General features: G+C 41.6%; 1 protein-coding gene across 1 annotated transcript in view; it reads left to right on the plus strand.

Moving 5' to 3' along the window:
* Positions 1 to 466: 466 nt before the first annotated feature.
* The window catches only part of dip2ba (disco-interacting protein 2 homolog Ba), a gene marked incomplete in the record, with an annotated part of 42,449 nt that continues 24,874 nt past the window's right edge, over positions 467 to 18,041 (plus strand). The window contains 1 exon segment of the mRNA XM_035656915.1: positions 467 to 736. Coding sequence (XP_035512808.1) covers positions 652 to 736 — 85 coding nt within the window.

Below are 18,041 nucleotides of genomic sequence, written 5' to 3' on the forward strand. Positions count from 1 at the left end.
ATCTATCTAATCTATCTATCTATCTATCTAGTCTATCTATCTATCCTCATTATCTATCTATCTATAATACTGTATATCTATCTATCTATCTATCTATCATCTATCTATCTATCTATCTATCTATAAATACTATCTATCTATCTATCTATCTATCTATCATCTATCTATCTATCTATCTATCTATCTATCTACTATCTATAAAATACTGTATCTATCTATCTATCTATTCTATCTATCTATCTATTAATCTATCTATACTGTATATATATATAAGATCTATCTATCTATCTATCTATCTATCTATCTATCTATATCTATCTAATCTAATCTATCTATCTTCTATCTATCTATCTATAATATATATATGTGTGTGTTTGCCGGTCGGCCACCAGAGGGCGCTGCAGTTCCGGTGTGCAGTGAATCAACGTGCAGGCGAGGTGAGTGCAGTCACGTGACCACAGCTCGTTGCCGTCGGTGAGTTTTCCCCATTATGGCGGAGGGGCCAGTCGTACGGATGGACTGTCTCTCCCACTCTGATGCTTGTTTTGTGTCTTGAGGGAGGGCGTTTTTATTTTTATTTTTGTTTACCTTCCCCCGCCGCAGCCTGGTTTCCTTTCCACTAGACTGCACTCGTGTTTTGTCGGCGAAGCGATGGCAGACCGCGGCGTGGATCTGTCCGCCCTGCCAAAAGAGGTTAGAGACCAATTGGCGGAGTTGGATCTGGAGCTGTCTGAAGGTAAAGGAGGGGAGGGGGGCTGATGAGAGAGGAGGAAGGTGGTGGTGGTCGTTGGGGGGGGGGATGTTATAGCAGATTCCTAAGCTAACTGTGTCTGAGCTGTCTGGGCTAACCAGCATCGGTTGAAGCCAGTAGTTTCCCCTCCTCCTGTTCTTACTTTACGTGTATCACAGATTGAATGGACACCGGCACCAAAGCTGTGAGCCACATACTTAGCTTATTTGGTGCTAACACAGGATGTGCACACACGAGCTAGCAGTGCATGACAAGCAGCCAGGAGGAAGAGAAAGGATTTCATCCCCCTTTTTTTATCGTGTCTGTCGTTTTTTTTATTCATCTCGCACAGTTTTCAAATCACAACGTCGATTTAAAGACGTGTTTTCTGTGTCAAATATCGTCATTTGCGTTGTGGTTGAATGTCAGCCATAGCTCTCAGTGTGTGTGTGTGTGTGTGTGTGTGGGGCTGTCTGACAGACTGGGGTGGCCAGAGGCAAGGTCTGGCTGCCAGGGTTTGACCCCCTCTCCTGTCATCTTTGTTACACTCCTTCATATAGTTTGATTCAGCTTCCTGTCTGACATCATGCAGGCATTGTACTTGGCATCAGCTTTTCAGGGTTCTGCTGAAATGTGGTTTTATTGCAGTGAATCTGTGAGTCACAGTGAGTAGTGTTAGAGGTGTAATGACAAGGCCTACAGTCATCATCTGCTTAGGAGTCATATGGAGACACGGTCTGTTATGAATGACTGTCAGCAATTCTCAAATGTAGTGTGTTGACCTCAGTGACGTTCATTGTCATGTGATCAACAAGGATCTGTACGTAGCCTGATACACCTGTGTAAACCGGCTATTACTGTAATTATAGGTTTACCTACCTGCCAACCGTGGTTACATTGCCCTGCGAGACCTGTGTCAGGTGTACGCGTGTTTGTTTTGCTCATGTGGACGTAGGTGGGTGATGGATGTGTCTATTTATTGTAGTTTACAAATATCTCAACCATTCATTCATCCAAAGCATGATGCAAATCAACCCCTCCCCCAGCAGAGCAGCTGTTAGCCCCTGTCCTGCACTGCACCCATTGACACACACTGTCACATCCCTGGGTGTCCCCAGCTTTGTGACACCTTTACATTCTTCCAGTGGCGATTGAATCCGGTCGTCCTGCGCATTGACCGCTCTTTGCTTTACAGGGGTGTAATATGGTTTTTGAAACTCACAATCAGTATTTGATATTTTCCCACTTATGTCTGGCTAACACCAGTTTTTGATATGCATGTTTGACTCTTAATACAAATGCAGGTTAAGCTTTTCATTGTCATGCCTGTAATAAGGCCTTCAAAAGGAACATGGTGCTATAAAAGACCTTGACAACGTGGTTCTGTTGTATTTGAGTTGTATTGCCTGGTATACTAATAATAGACACAAGTTAATTATAAGAATATTGTAGAGGGACTGTTGCTGACTGACCTTTAAGGTTAATGTGTTACTCAGCTGTAGATCAGCTAATATTAAATGTGCCTGTTATGTTAAAGAGTTATACTGGTGGTTTTGGATGTTTTAGCCCATTCATTACAAAGGGTTTATATTTTATATTTACCACAGTTTTATTATAGGTCATTTAAAGGGGTGATATGACTTTATATACTTTGTATTGTGGGAAATGTTTATAAATCTTACTTTAATATGTCAGGTATATAATTTTCTGGATTAGCCATAAAATAAATGTATTTCTGATTTCATCCAGGGAATAAACACTACATCACAATCTGTATAGGTATAGACCTTTTTCACAGCAGCCATTTTGACAATAGTAGCGTAAACCCAAGTGTTACCAATGACACTAATTAAGATTCAGTTCCACTCACAGAGTCAGGGGTGCTACTGTTGTGTGTGCTGGCTCACTGGAAACGCTGTGCTACACTAAATGGAACTGAACCCTAATTAGTATCATTGGTAACACCGGTGTTTATCCTACTATTTCATATCAAAATGGCTGCTGTGAAAAAGGTTCTGTTGGGATATAAAACTACATATATCATGATGAAGTTTTTGTCCATATTGCCCACCCTTTGTCCTCTTTCCAGCCAGTGATTGATTTCACTTCACATCACAATGTATTTGCAATCATCTTGTTCACGCCCTCGAAACCTCAAGAACACGTCACATTTATTTTTGGTCACATTTGGTTGCATACACCGATGCAGTTTCAAACAGGAACTGTCCTAAATAATCTTCCTTTTCGGTGCATTGGTACTTGTGAGAAACGTGTAAGACTTAAGAGTTAGTTGCTGAAAGATCCAATCTCTTTTACAAGGAAAAATCTTATTCACATGAGCCCAGTGTCCATGTTTACTCACTGTGTAAGCCAGCAAGCCCCTTTATAACTGCATGCATGTGGGATGTCATCACCTCACAGAAGATTTTTCTTGAGTCCATAACAAGCCCTCCTCTGAACCAAGTGGAAATGCCTGTTCCTGCGTTGCTCGGATAAGAACACAGGCCTGCCAAATGGCCTCTTAAAAAACAACCCAGTTCTGCTAGCCCCCTGTGACCATGGGGACACAATGAGGACCATTCAGCTGGTCTGAGCCGCCGTGGCCAGGAGCTCCGCTGCCATTTAGGCCATTCAGCTAAACCCAGCCTTTGTGTGCACGTTGGAATGAGCTGCCTCCATAGGAAGAGACGAGAGGGGCTGGTGACTGGTCAAACTTGAGAAGATGACGTGTAGTGTGTGTACTACTGAGGGGAGCGGTTCACCTCTCTTACCCTGCCGTCTCTCAGCTGGGCCAGGGGTAAAAGGTCATGTCTGGTTCGTCCCTGTAACTAGCCTACCTGGTTGACATCCCCCACCAGCTGTCAGACATGTTCCACAGAAGTCCACCGACTGCTGACTCAAGCAAAATTCCACACGGATTAGTTTTTCGTCTGTGAATTAGAAGCAGGTGGCCCAGGCCAAAGTGCCGTTCTGACATTAAAATACAACTTGAAATGATTGGCATTTCCTCCCCGGCAGATTATAAGTCTGAAAACTCAGGAGCACTTTCTCGTGTATGTGTGTGTTTTTATGTGGAGATAGGGTCTTACTATGATCTGTACGTGCAGACAGAGAGTCCGGATTATTGCCAGTTGTTTCCTTTCTAGGCCAATCATCTAGTTAAGCAGCCAGCGTTGAGATGCAGAAGCCGGCTTGGCTCGTTGTTGTATTAAGACCGAGGGCCCAGAGGATGACAGCGCTGATACGGACCCAGTCTGTCTCAGCCATCCATCCTCCTGACCCTAGCCATCGGTGACAGCGTGTAGGGCAAAACCTGATGGACCCTTGAGGAAGACTCTCCTCCTAACCGGGGAGGAGGTCTGTGAAAACATATCCGTTCTCTCTCTGTAATATTTATGAATGGGATACGCAGTAAACTGTTGTATTTGTAAGCAGACATGCGATAGATACTTGTGATAGATACTTCCTCATAGGGTGGAGGTCTGCACTGGCAAACAAATAGAGGAATAAGGGCCTCTTGCGCAATAGTAAAAACTGAAATCTCTACCCAAATTCAAATCAGTTCACAGCTTTTGTTTCTTGCAGGCTTAATACGACATGCTTTAACAGCTCTGCCAAATGTGAGTGTCCTGTAAATAGGAGTGGGCAATATGTTCAGAATGGATATTGTTATAATTATCACAGCATCAATATGTTCAACAATAGCATTTATTTGTCCTTTTAGCGACTATTAATATGGCTTTTTTGGACAAGTGACAGTCTAGAGAAACAGAAAACGAGGGGAAAGAGAGAGGGGATGATGATATGCAGCAAACATCCCCAGCCAAAGCAGACCGGGAACATCGCAATTACAGACTAGTCAACTACTTCCTGTGATGCTATTTGCAGTGTTCAAAATGACATGTTAAAAAGTAAAACTCGTGTTTATCCTGTTAAATCAAATGGGGTTATAGTGTTTTTCTAGATTACAATGCTATAATTTAAAAACAAGTTTGTTCTTAGATCTCATGCTGTGACAGATTTAGGTCAAATTGAACTTTTTCATTAAACATAGCAACAACTGTGAACCATAGTAGCTCATTGTGGGTGTTATATGGATTATAAAGAGGATGATTAACTCTAAAATTGATTTATTGCCCAGACCTACTTGTGAGACAACTTTAATCTTTAAGAGTTATAATATCAAGTTCTATATTCCTGTTTAAATATAAATATGCTGTAGTATATGCTTCTGTCAGCGCCCCATAGGTCAGAATTCACAAAGCACAAATCATCTTCCCCGTAGCATCATAGCCAAAGCCTTAGGTCCAAGCAGATGGTTGGGTACTCTTGGCACGCTTTATATATGTGTGTGTGTGTGTATATACGTACAGTGTGTGTACACGTACAGTGTGTGTATACGTACAGTATGTTTGCACATACAAATGTGTGTGTGCAGTGTGTCATAATACTGTTATACTGTGAATAGTTAATGATGGCTTCAGTCCCTTTTCCTCCTCCAGACCTATTGTAGGCTGAATTATTCACATGCTCTCATTAAATACCAGGACACCCTCACAAAGCGGTGTTGGTGTGGGTGGGTGTGTTGGTGTGTGTGGTTAGTGAGCGTGATTTCTTTATGCTCCCCAGGTAGAAGCTGAGGCATGCACAGAAAAAAAAAGCCAATCTGACTACTTTGAATTAGTGCCAGGAGATATATTGACATCCCACTCATCAACCCTTCAGACCTGCACATGTCTCATGTGGGAACCTCATTTTCTACAGTAGAGAAAACTTGTTGAACAAGCTCACATGTAATGTCAGTAAGGGCTGGGCAATGTGGCATAAATCAACAATATTAGTAAGAATAGTGTTTTTCTTATACTGATACTGAACAGTATGGTAAATGTACACAGTGTAAAACATTCAGATTGACTCCTCTGTTATGGATTTTAGTACACCTGACAACAAAATTGTCTTATTTTGTTAAATGATAACACATTATGATCATATTGTCATAAAATGTAGGTTATTTTAGCACATGTGATTCACAATTAGTGTGAATTATCATTTTTCATTTTTCACCATTTTAATTTTTGCTGAAAAAAAACTATAAAAATCATGATGATGATTTGTTAAGGGTCGGTACCAACAAACACATTCTTACACCTCGAGAACAAGACCTGTAGGCCAGGGCATCTCTTCATGTTGTGATTTTCCCAGTATCAGGAGCTGTGTTTCTGTGATGTAAAAGTCTAGAATAGTGTGTGTAGAGGGTTATTAAGGATGCTGGTTGAAGCTCCTGTGCTTGCAAGCATCGTCTATTCTTAGGTATCCCTGAGCAGGACTCTATCACTGAAATGGTGGAGCTCTGTGTCTGACTTTGGGCTCTGACCTTCCTGTGGAAGCAGGCAAGTTAATACCGAAGTTCCCTACAGTCCGTGAATAAAAGTTCACATTACATTAACATTGACATACACCCCTTTGATGTGCTATTATTTAGCTATGCTTGTGTATCTCTCACTTTGCAGAAATACAACAGTCAAGGCAAGCCTGTCTCCAGCTTGTGGTAAAGCTGTGAGTCACAGCAATTAGGTGTGTCCTCTCCTCCTCCAGGGCACATCCATCCACCAGAAAGTGAGAGAACCTGTTTCAGCCTCCTCTCTCACTGGGCTGTTTACTGAGTTGATAGACGTAATGCCACCTGTGACTCACCGTAAGGGACGAGTGAATGGGGATTTTGTCATTTCAGACCCTTTTTCTCCCAGTCTGCACAACGCCCACCTCCATTCACCGATTGACCAACCTGTAATCTCCACTGGGCTGAAGATGATGGTAAAGCAGCTCTCTGACGTTGCATTGCACAATCATCCCACTCAGTGCTTTTGTGGCCTGCAGTCATTTTGTCAGGGGCCCTGAATGTGTCACACACGACAATGTTGACTGATCTGATTTATACCTCACAGGCATAAAGAGGAACTCAGCGGCGGCAAAACAGAAATCAAGTGTGGTTGTGTTTGTCTTTCGGTGTTGTCAGACTGTGGGGAGCTGATGCAGAGCCCTCCAATGTATCGCAAGGCTATATCCACAGCCCGGCTGGCCATGTGACTGTGCTAATGCTGAAGAATGCTCTTGTGAATATAAATAGACCTGGCTGGCAAGACAAATTCACTTTCATGCCTGAGGAGGAGAAAACAAGCATCTCTTTGACACAAAAGCTCCGCCATTATTGCAGTGGAGGCCACCCTCTTAAAGTCCCAAGGAGTCAGTCCTAATTGTGTGTATTTCTTTCTCGCTGAGGGTAATGCTTCTGGCTAGTAGACAGCAGCCAGTAACAAACACTTCAACATCCAACTGGCTGGTTGACCGCTACATGTGGGTCACTGTTACGCCCATGGGTTGTGTGTGAAATACCGCAGCTTATTGAGAACTGCCCTTCTAAGGCCAGTTAGCCTGCTGTCTGACCCACGGAGAAAGTTGCTACAGTATGCTAATTGTTAAAGCATCACACCATTGGTTTTAGACATTAGCATGTTACCTGCGCATTATTGCTGAGGAAGATTGATTGATTGATTTCCTACCTTTCAGGCAGCTTTTTGGTTTTACTTAATGCCAATATACCGTTCAAATTAAAAAGTATTTAATCACAGCCAATGTTGAGTCACAGGGAGTGTTTACAACCTAACCTGCAGGTGTTTTAACTCTTTGAGAGAAACATTGCTGATGTGAGCAGCGGCTGTTGTGCAAGAAACTATCAAATTGACTTTGTTCATAATGGTGGGCACCTGACTTGTAAACATCAGAGCGGATTTTTCCTTGAACAAATCGCAAAGGTTTAAAGCCGGTCACATTTTATTATTTTTGGTCTTATGAAAACTGTGCAGCTGTCTGTGTATACATCAGTAGGCGTGCATTTTGGGTAGATTTGCATGACTGGATTACATCTTTGCATTTAGCCAGTCAAAATATTTGAAATACTGATAAGCCTCACAGACTAGTGTAAGTGTAAACAACAGAAAACCTTTCTTTAAGCAACAATTTTCCCTTCTTATCTGATAGCAGGGACACATATCTGCACCGTGGCTTGCTGAAAAAGCATCCATGACAGACCAGTCTGTTCACTAATGTCATTTTGCAGGTTAGATGGCTGGTTAGCTGTCAGCAATAGCAGTTTGAACAGTTCAGAAACGTATTTGTAAATGTCAACATTGTTTGTTTTAGATCTGGAGCTACGAGGTCCTTTTACGACACAATCCTCTAAGACTCCAAGATCGCAACTTAAATGCATTTCAAAATTGCTTCGCATCATTTTTGATCCCAAAAGGGTTAACTTTTATAGCTATGATTGGGTATTAATTTTTTAAATGACCAGAGCTCCGACCATAAACCTGCTGTTTGTTATAAATCATGTTTATTCTCGCTCACATTGTCTCACTTGGTCTCTTCAGCTGATCAGCCACAGCTGATCACTACAGCCTTTGTAGAGGGTGTGGAAAACATGGGGTATTTTCTCAGCAGCTGGTCCGTTTCTATATATGAAAGCGCAGGCCTGCGTCACAGGAAGCCTGCTGGGAAGCCAGAGCTCAGAGGTAAAGCAATCCTGCTGTATATGTACAATGAAAGTTTCCAAAAGGTCAATGGCTTTCTCTGCCGGTCACTCGTTGGGTCTAATTTTTTATTTATTTTTTTGTTGTTTCTTTTGGACTCGAGCCTTGTATTTGCCAAAGGGTTATCAAAAATACGCAGTGAGTAGAAGTCCTCAGGAAACCCCCTCAACAAGCTGATGTGTATCTCCCCTCCTGGCCCCTCAGAACACATTGTGCTAGAGCTTGGCTTATAGTCATGGACCCCTTTTAATTCAACTCCACAGAGAAAGAGGTAATACAAAGGCCATGCAAACACATTGAATGGGTGGGGCTTCAACCTCTTAATTCTCAACTGTCAATAGCACAGTGTTCTGGGCTGGTGCAGATCCATGTATTGTATATTTTCATATTCATTGTCTTGACTGGAAGCATTAGGTTCATATTTTGACACTTGGTTGGGCTTCCGATCAGGCTGGCCTTAGTCATTTCCTGGAGATAGCTAAAAATGGCTGTTTGTTGCTAAGCCTAATCTGTGTTGTTGTTACTGTTGTTAGGAGTATTGGACTAGATTTTGTAATGCCAACACTGAATTAGATAGTTTGGAACGTTTGTGGTGCTAAAGATGCGCCGCATGCCACTGCGAGTAGTGACAGTATATCAACACAGTATTTCTCACACTCCCGTATCAGCAGGAGGCCCTCGTTCTACAGTAGGTCGGTGTCGTGCTACATGCTCCTGCAGACTGTGTCGACAACACTGATGACTGTTGTCTGGATGTTGAAATCAGTTGGCCGTGATTGTTGTGAAACAGCCACTAGAGTTAAAGTTATATCCCGAGATTATCCAGCTGAACTTTCTCTTGAGACTTGGCAGATATATCCACTTTAAAGAGAGTTTCTGAAAAGATCTGTTTTTGGTGGTTAAGCTCTGGACGTGTGTTTGTCATATGTTTTCTGCATTATTGAAGATATAGTTACTTTACGCTGTATCAGGATCATACCAGTTTGAATTGCTGCATCACTCACTACACTTTCATCTAATCCCCTGCCTGCCTGTGTTGTCGTGAGTAGCTTGTTGCTAACATCGCCTCGCTACCACTCCCTTGTGACCTTGCACCTTCAGTTCCACTTGAGGTGAAATGTTTTCGCTGACACAAAGGTTTGTGTATGTTAGAGGTTGACAGGCATTTGTACAGCTAGTATTTTTTTCCTTTAGTGTTGCACCTTGTTGAACGTCTCCACAGATTCAGAGCTATCATCTTCACAGCAGTGAGAGATTCCCATCCTGATGACAGGCTGTTTAATGACTGTGAGCAGTGGGTGGTGGGAGGTCAGGACCATGAGCTGTCCAGAGAGTGGAACGTAGGCAATAAGGCCTGTGCGCTTTCAGTGTCAGCTGTAGACTCAACACCCGGTATGTGAGTCTTTCTCAAAGGCCACTCATAGCTTTTATGAGCTTATAATATTGATTTAATGAGTCAGCTGCCTGGTTAACATTCCTCCTTCTACATTAATGTCCTCTTTTAAAGCAATTTAGCAGAGTCAAGGAGCATCCTCTGTGCATATGTCATCCAGAGATGGAACGTGGAGATATTACTAAGCTAAGCTCAGGTTCATATGGCACGTGTTTGCCGATATGTTGTCTTGTGCACTCACTGACTACATTGTTAAAACTGATGGGCAACAGAACGAATAGATGACAGTTCAGTTGATGTACAAGACCCAACGAACCTCAGGTCAGGTCTGTCTCACATTTCTGACCCCTGTATCTTTTAAATACAACACCGCCACAGGGAAACCTGATACCTCGCACTTGCTTTCTCTGCTCAATACATTCTGGTTACCCAGCAATGCCGAAACACTGCTCTGTCATGCAGTTAACAAGCCAGGATGCCTCTGTGTAAATAAGTCTTTGTTTTTTTCCTTTTCTTTACAGTGTGCGGAATTAAGTCAGTCAACCTACTGACCTAGTTACATTGGTTTCATAGTTAAAATACGCTAGATTAGGAAGTGATAAACCTATGTGGGTCAATTTATACTGTGAAGTAGGCCCTCTAACTTCTCATAGTACAAAAAACACAGGTGTTACTAGTAACAACATGATGATGGCTCTGTTCCCAGTAAACTGTGACAGTGTGCCAACATGCTCAATACCAGGACCCTGTTTTACAAAGATGTTTCAGACCGGTCGTCTTCATTTTGCTCTTAGGTTAGTTTAATACTAGTTTAGACAAATTCACAAAGACTGACTTATTATAAGCCTTAAACGTTAGCCACCCTACCACAAGGCTAACTCTAAACCAAGAGGCATGTTTCTATGATTACAATCAGTGAAAAACTCCTGACACATTTTGTGGTTAGCTAACATGAGCATTGGAAAGGGAAGGTGTTTATCAGAAGTACTGAGCCCTGCGGCAGGGCTGCACTGCACCAGATTTTATGCCCCATTTGTATTATTGTGATGAGTGAAATAAGTGTTTTGACGCATGATGCAGTTGCTCGGTCAGCCGTTGTTTTAGTTTGAAAAGAATTTACTCATTTAAATGAGTCCAGCTTAGGATAGTCAAGAACTAGAAAGCTTTGTGCAAGCTTTATCTATCTAAAATCTGACGGTTAGTTAGATTAAGTCTGTCAGAGTCTGTCATTGTGAAACTGGCTCCAGGACTCTTAAACCAAAACAGCTTAATAGAATTCATCCATCAATGGTTTTGTTATTTTCTACCTTTTACTAGACTGTTGCAGAAGTGTACATAAGTTAATTGTTACAGAAATGTTATTGACAACTGCTGCCCAAGTTTTCATGTTTGTCATTAAGCGTTGTGTGTACATTGTAGACTGGCAGCCTGTGCCGGTTGCGCTTGTGTTGAAAGAGTTGATGCTTGTTAGGGTGACGATTCATAGTCAGATTTCGAAATCTGACACTTGGGGAAATAATGCTGATTCACTGTCTTGCTGAGGGTTAGGCGAGAAGACGGATACCACTCACACGTCTGCATTAATATAGTTCCTACTCCTGCCAGTCTTTATGTTAAGCTAAGTTAACTGCCTCCTGGCTGTGGCTTCAGACATGAGAGTGGTATAATTCTTCTCAATTGTCTAACTGTGGCAAGTAATTCCCATAATTAGTTAGTTAGTTAGAAGTATTAGTTAAGTTTAAAGGAAGTAAGCTGAAGATTTTTTTCTCTGGGTATTCATTTGAACTGGCTTTCCATCAACATTTGCCAGCACCTTACAGACCTTTTTCATAGCACGCATTTTGACTTGCCATAGCAGGAAAAACACAGGTGTTACTAATATTGTCTTTTCATCTTATCAATAATAAAAAGTCATAATAAATAATAATCATCCAGTTGCCTTGATAGACCCAATTAAATAACGTTTTAAGCGATTATTGCACGGTGACAGATAATGCAGTAAGTGGCAGGGTAGCTAGCTAATCTGACCAGAAATCAGTCTGGGATTTGGTCTCTCTCGCCTCAGGTGGTCTGACTCATGCTGCAAACACAACACAACCCGTTATGGTTATAACGTGCTCGAGGGCAGCCTCACTGAAAAGTAACCTGTGCTGCTTACTAACCAGCAACTCACTTGCGCCCGTCTGACGTCAGTTGTCTTACTCAGCAATGAACCATCTACATTTGTTTACCAGTCTTATCACTTTGAAGAGGTAAGTGCTCCCAATTTATCTGTGAAACAGCTTGTCACTGCCAAGATTGTGCAACATACCTATTGTTATTGTCTTCAGGAAAATACCGTGAGATGAGAGGGGAGGGTTGAAGTTTGATTAAAGGTGCGTTAAGGAGTCAGGAATCAGTGATGTGGCTTATGGAGAAAATTTTTTCTTTTGGGTTGGTGAAAATATTGTCTTCTCCATGAGCCAAAAGTAGAAATAAGCTCTAAATGCTGTAACTGTCTCCAGCTCAAAACTCCACTGTGCTCACACAGCTGGCTCAAGAGTGCCGCTGTCTCTGCCAATATAAAAGGCACAATGTAATAGAAGTAATGGAGGAAGTCGGGCAATACTCTGTCTGCACTCAAACAGAATGTGAATGCTTTAAAAGCTTGGAAGGAACATTAGTTTTATTTCTTTTGCAAAAATAACTTCAGGATGCTGGCCGCCAAGTCTGATTTAGATCTAAGTAGAGCCAACACAATCGAGTTGAAGTGTTTTCATCCCATACAGGAAGGTCTGATTTGATGATGTGATTAGGTGTTTGAGTCAGGGAGGGTTGAATTGAAAATTGGCCCGCAGGTTTATGTGTGTGCGGGTGTGTTTGTTCATACGTATGCACGTGTTTTACAATAAGGAAGGTGTTTGTAAGGGTTAGCTGAAGCAATGTGTGACTTCCCTACATTGAGGGTACTAACACAGTGACTTTGATGTATGTCTGTACATTGTGAGTTGCTGCGTCTTTCTCTTTCTCTTTATGTCTCTCTAGTTTACTGTAAGTCCCACCTTGCTGTTCTCCCACCAGTGATACATGGTTTCATTTTCAGGTTTCAACACTACTCATACTACTCACACCTTTCATTACATCCTCTGTGCTAAGCTCTCCCTTTGAGTACAGTATTATACACTCATTTCCTTCTATGTATTGGTAAACACAGATGTTACACTTTGATTGTAAGCTGTAAGACCAAATTTTTGACTTGAACTGATCTGTGCTAACATGCAGTCAACTTATTCTTCTGTTTAAATTCTTTTGACTTTTGAGTTTTTCCAAAGAAAATTCTTCATAAATAGTAAAAGGAGCTGTAGTATGATCTGATGGCCACATTGTGATACATACTGATCACTGAATACCACAAAAAACAAAATGTGTCTGTATCTGATAAGATGGAGAAACAGGAGTTGTCTTTTGGACATACTGTACGACTGAATGGAGATGGGGAAATCAACTGGGCCTGTCACTGTCAGCTACTTTATCAGGTACTTGAAGTCCTTCTGCATGGTTACCCTCTGATCCCTAAAAAGTCCCTCTTAAAACGAGATATACCATTTTTTTTCATACTGTTTTACAGAACTAACACATATTCTGCATTTGCTGGATACAACGTCTGATTTAAGCACTTCAGTACTTTTTTTAACATTAAACTTTTTCCCTTCAATTCTTCTTCAAGAACTTGACTAAGATTTCAAATATAGCTTGAACAGTGGTGTCCACATAGCAGTTTGTACTTGTACTGACCTGTTAAAGGTCTAATTGAAGATAAAAAATCACGACTTAATCCTAACAGTTCAGTTAACTGTCGAGACCAGCTGTCTCCGAATGCAAACTGAATCTCTGTTTCTAATGGAGATTCTGACCAGAGAAATTACACTCCCCCAGCCTTTTCTCAGCTGGCCGGCAAATTTCTTAAGCCATCCAGAGATCACTTCATCCTCCCTGTCTGTCTGAAAAACCCCCACATAGAGTAGCTGGGTCCCAGAGGAATTGTAGGCCTGTTTTTGGAGTGGAAAACATTCGTCCTGGAGGCAGGAGGCCTTTTGTACAAATGTTTCAATCACTTAGTTTCCAGACATGAACAAAATACCTCCTAAATGAGAAATCATTGCTGCTGATATTTAATAGGTGTGATTCACCCCCTTGATACATTGAGAAAAAAGTACCTGCAGAAGGGTGTGGATGCTAATTCAGTTTTCTGGTAATTCTCAAGCTCCAATACCTCATCATAATACTGGTTGGGGATTCCTATTACTTTTGATTTATCATACAAAACTCTTCCATCAGGCACATTGTATACCTAAATATTTCACAAGTGCTAGGTAGCTAAAAAATAAGGATGAGCCAAAATACCCAGAAAATATTCAGTATTTTTTTGTAATACAATGAAAAAACCTTTTAGTAAGTTAAGGTTTAAAATGCAGATTAAGTCCTTGTCCAACTGTCAGTGTTTAAAAGCCTAACCAGGGACGAGGACTGGAAGTCCTATGTAACAATGCCTATATGTATTGTCCCTGTCAGATAAATTAATAAAACAACAACCTGATGAACACCATGGCTGAAGCTAATGACACTTTCATTATCAATAAATTTGCTGAATATTATCTCAAATAATCGATTGATTGTTCTATAAAATGATGAAAAATGGCCATCGCAATTTTCCTAAAGCCCAATTTGACACTATCTAGTTGTTTGTTTGATTTAGACTGAAAATCTAAAAAATGTTATCACGTAAGACAAAGATAATGCCATTTATTTTTCAGCTGACCAATTGTTTAACAGACTAATAGTTTCAGCTCCAGTTCTCAGTATGAAAATAAAATAATAAATCATACATGGGAATGCAAATCCCAAGTATGGCAATTTACTATTTTTTATCTGCTTTTATCTTTTTAACTGCTTCCATTTTAAACAATCAGATATTGAAATAAGTGTCTAAACGACCAGGTGCCATGAAATAGCCTTGGTGTCAGACTCATTCATTTGCATTTCCTGCCGAGTGCTATTTACCCATGTTCTCAGCACAGTCTGCCTGTTGTTTTTGTGTTTCTGCTCGGAGTCTCTATAAATAAGATCCTGTGGGTGACGTTAGTTCCTCTCTCAACCCCAGTGTTTATGTGCGTATTTACATGTAAATGTGCATACTGTGGCTGTTTTGTGTGAGTATTTTTGTTTGTGCTCTTGTGTGTCTCCTCGCTGTCATCTTCTCACCAAGCCCCCTACGGGAGAATAGCTTTCTTTCATTGGTCTGTTTCTCGTGAGATTGTGTTGTAGGAGTGTTGTATGTTCGCATCACATTTAACACAGACAATAAGTCACTGATAAACAAAGACAGCTTTGTGCTGATCAAACCAGTGTCATTGGCTAGAAGCCCGACCATGACCTCACAGGGTTAGAAGACAGTCCTACACTACGGGCTCGGAGGCTAGCCTCAGCTCGGACCTTTTTGTCATCCATCTGTCCAGAGCGATCTAATCTGTTAGGTTAGATGTAATCTCAGATTACAGATTAGGATAGAACCAAAAATGCAAACGCTGGATGATTTTCATGATGCGAAATCAAGGTTACATTTACCACTATCTGTGTAATCCGGGTAGTTATTCTACTGAAGTGTGCGTGTTTGTGTACGGTCATGTGTTTGCAAGTAACCTCTGACATGTAGCTGCCTGTGTGCATGCAGGAACCGATACTGTGAGGCAAGAGGAAATTGTGGGAGGCAGAAACAGATCATGTCACTTCCTCCCAGAGCTCGATGCCACCAGGCTAATCTGCCTACAGTAATTACAGAGCTATACCAGTGGGGGGCTAAATACATGTGCGTAAGTAAAGGAAGTTGCAGGCGTCTGCGCAGTAGTATTGATATGTTCTGCAACCTCAACAGAAATCAGCTCGAACCATATTTAATGAGATCAGTGTTGTTGCCACACCAGAGAAGCAGCGAAGTGGAAATCTGACTCGCTGCCTTTTGTTCATTTAACACGAACATGGGTAAAGCTTGTTCATACGTGATGTTAGTGTCCGTAACATCGGGGTGCTGGGAGGCTAATCAGCTGATTCCTAAAGCCATTCGGCATCCCCCACCTCACATACACACAACACAAATCTTGTGCCTCTGCGCTGTACTTTACTGACTTTAATCTGATTGTTCCTGTGTGTGTTTGTGTGTGTTTGTGTGTGTGTGTGTGTGCGTGTGTGTGTGTGGGGCAGGTTGGTGGATGGGCGGGTGTTAACTACAGTTCAGATTCTCTCCTGTCTGCTAGCATCGACCGTTAGCTCATCATTCTGTCTTAGAGAGGAGACATTAGCCCAGCAGTGACCTCTGACCGTTATTAATACTCTTGGAAACTGTGCCAGCTGCTTGTCTTTTATTACTTTGCTACACTGTGGGTTCTTCATCTGGTCCCATGTTCATCATGTACCGCCATATTCATTTATAACCCAGGGTGCTTCCTCCATACTTTAAAAACAACTGAAGTCACTTTCACACTCATTTTTCAAAATTGCCAGTGGCTTTTTCATTTCAGAAAATGTGCTCTCACGACAGAACAGATGGAGAACTTTGGCATTAAGAAAAGTGCTTCACTAAGCCTTTCAGGCAGAGAGGAGCATTTTCCAAAATTAAAAACAGTTTTTCGCGAGCCAGCTAACATCAGTTAAGAAGAAAGGCCAACGTCACAGTGTAAAAGTTGGCAGCAGCAGGTGTAACTCTGGTTCAAAGAATAGCTGGGGAGCACACTGGCTTTGTTGTTGGAGTTTTATGTAAATGTCTGAGACTCGTACCAAAGTGCTGTTTGCTGAGAGCGGCAGCTGGAATTAAACTGCTTGTTCAGATTATTACATATATAACACAAACTGGAAAAAATCCTTTTAAATCCTCTTATAATTCCAATATTAATTTCACCTTTTTCTGAATGACACACAGTCTTGCATAAAGTTTTAGGTTCTTTCTGGTGAAGATTTGTTTTAGTTATGTATCCCCCCCACACACAGTGCGCTCGTATAACCATAACCTCAGGTTTTCTTTCAGATCCCTTTGTGTGCTGTTCTCATGACGCTGTTCATTACTCATCATTTATTCACCTTTTATGTGGAATTAGTGTTCCTTTCGGTTTGTTTGACAAAGCCAAACATTAAGTCCATTGTTAATAGTGACCAAAAAAACAAGTGTCAATCGCAGTCAGATGATTCAACATTCAGCTGCTGAGAAAAACCCATAAAGGACTGGCGAGACATTAATGTTTAATAGCCTAAGCACTGGGGGATCTGGACAGCCCATGTTTTTCCTGGATTTCTTTCACGTAAGCTATAAACTGAATGTAGTGGGTTGTCGGACCATTCCTCAAGAAGGAGGGTCTCTGTGTTTGAGGGACGCAAGAGGAAGAAGAAATCTACTTTAAAATCTGCCCCCATAAAGATTTCAATGTTTAGACTTAATGGCGGAGGTGTCTATCAACTCATTATAGATCCGCCATTCTGGACACTAAAGAGAGTGAGCGGAAGTCAAGTTTTATTTTTTAATATCACCTATAAATTTAGATCACAGTATGAGATATGAATTACACAGTTTATTCAGAATATGGCAGGACGTTTGTAGAAATGTGAAAAGATATATTTGAAGGCTTCAACCATCATGTTCAGCATGAACTGATGCACAGCACACCGATGAGCTGCACAAACACAAAAGGCTCCAAAGTGCTGGATCAGACCGGAGAATCCCAGCGCAGATTAAAACTGAAGTGGTCACTAATGCCTGGATGCATGACTTCGACTGTAAAATCCCTTAATTACAGAATGCGCTTTAGCTCGCTATAATTATTGGTGTAACTGGGAATGCTGTTTATGTGTGTGTCTATCCCCTCTGTGACCCTGCGCTGTCAGCTGTGAGACGATCACCCTCTGTCTCACTTGTCCTGGGGTCAAAGGTCAACAGCAGCAGTTTAAAGGAAGAGTCAGAGAAGGTCACTGTCATCTTGTTTTGAATGAGGTCTGATACAGCCGCGTTGGTCGGCCTGTTTACACAACCGGCTTGATAAAGACGAACTTAAAAAGCCTGGAGGACGATGATTGACCCTAATCTAAGAGACATTTTTACACACACACACACACACACACACTTTCCACTAAGAAGGTCCAGCATGTGCCTGGACAACAAAACACACAGTCCTGGTTTTGACACACTGACACACATCTCACAGAGAAGGCCTGTAATACCCACTCTGCTCCGGGCTCAGTCAGCATTCACTCCTCTGTGTACTGTAGCACCCGTTAACCTGCACCAGCTGTGTATACACACACACACACA

The sequence above is a fragment of the Morone saxatilis genome, unplaced genomic scaffold (assembly GCF_004916995.1).
Source record: "Morone saxatilis isolate NCDOM2014 unplaced genomic scaffold, NCSU_SB_2.0 Contig15, whole genome shotgun sequence".
Taxonomy (NCBI): domain Eukaryota; kingdom Metazoa; phylum Chordata; class Actinopteri; family Moronidae; genus Morone; species Morone saxatilis.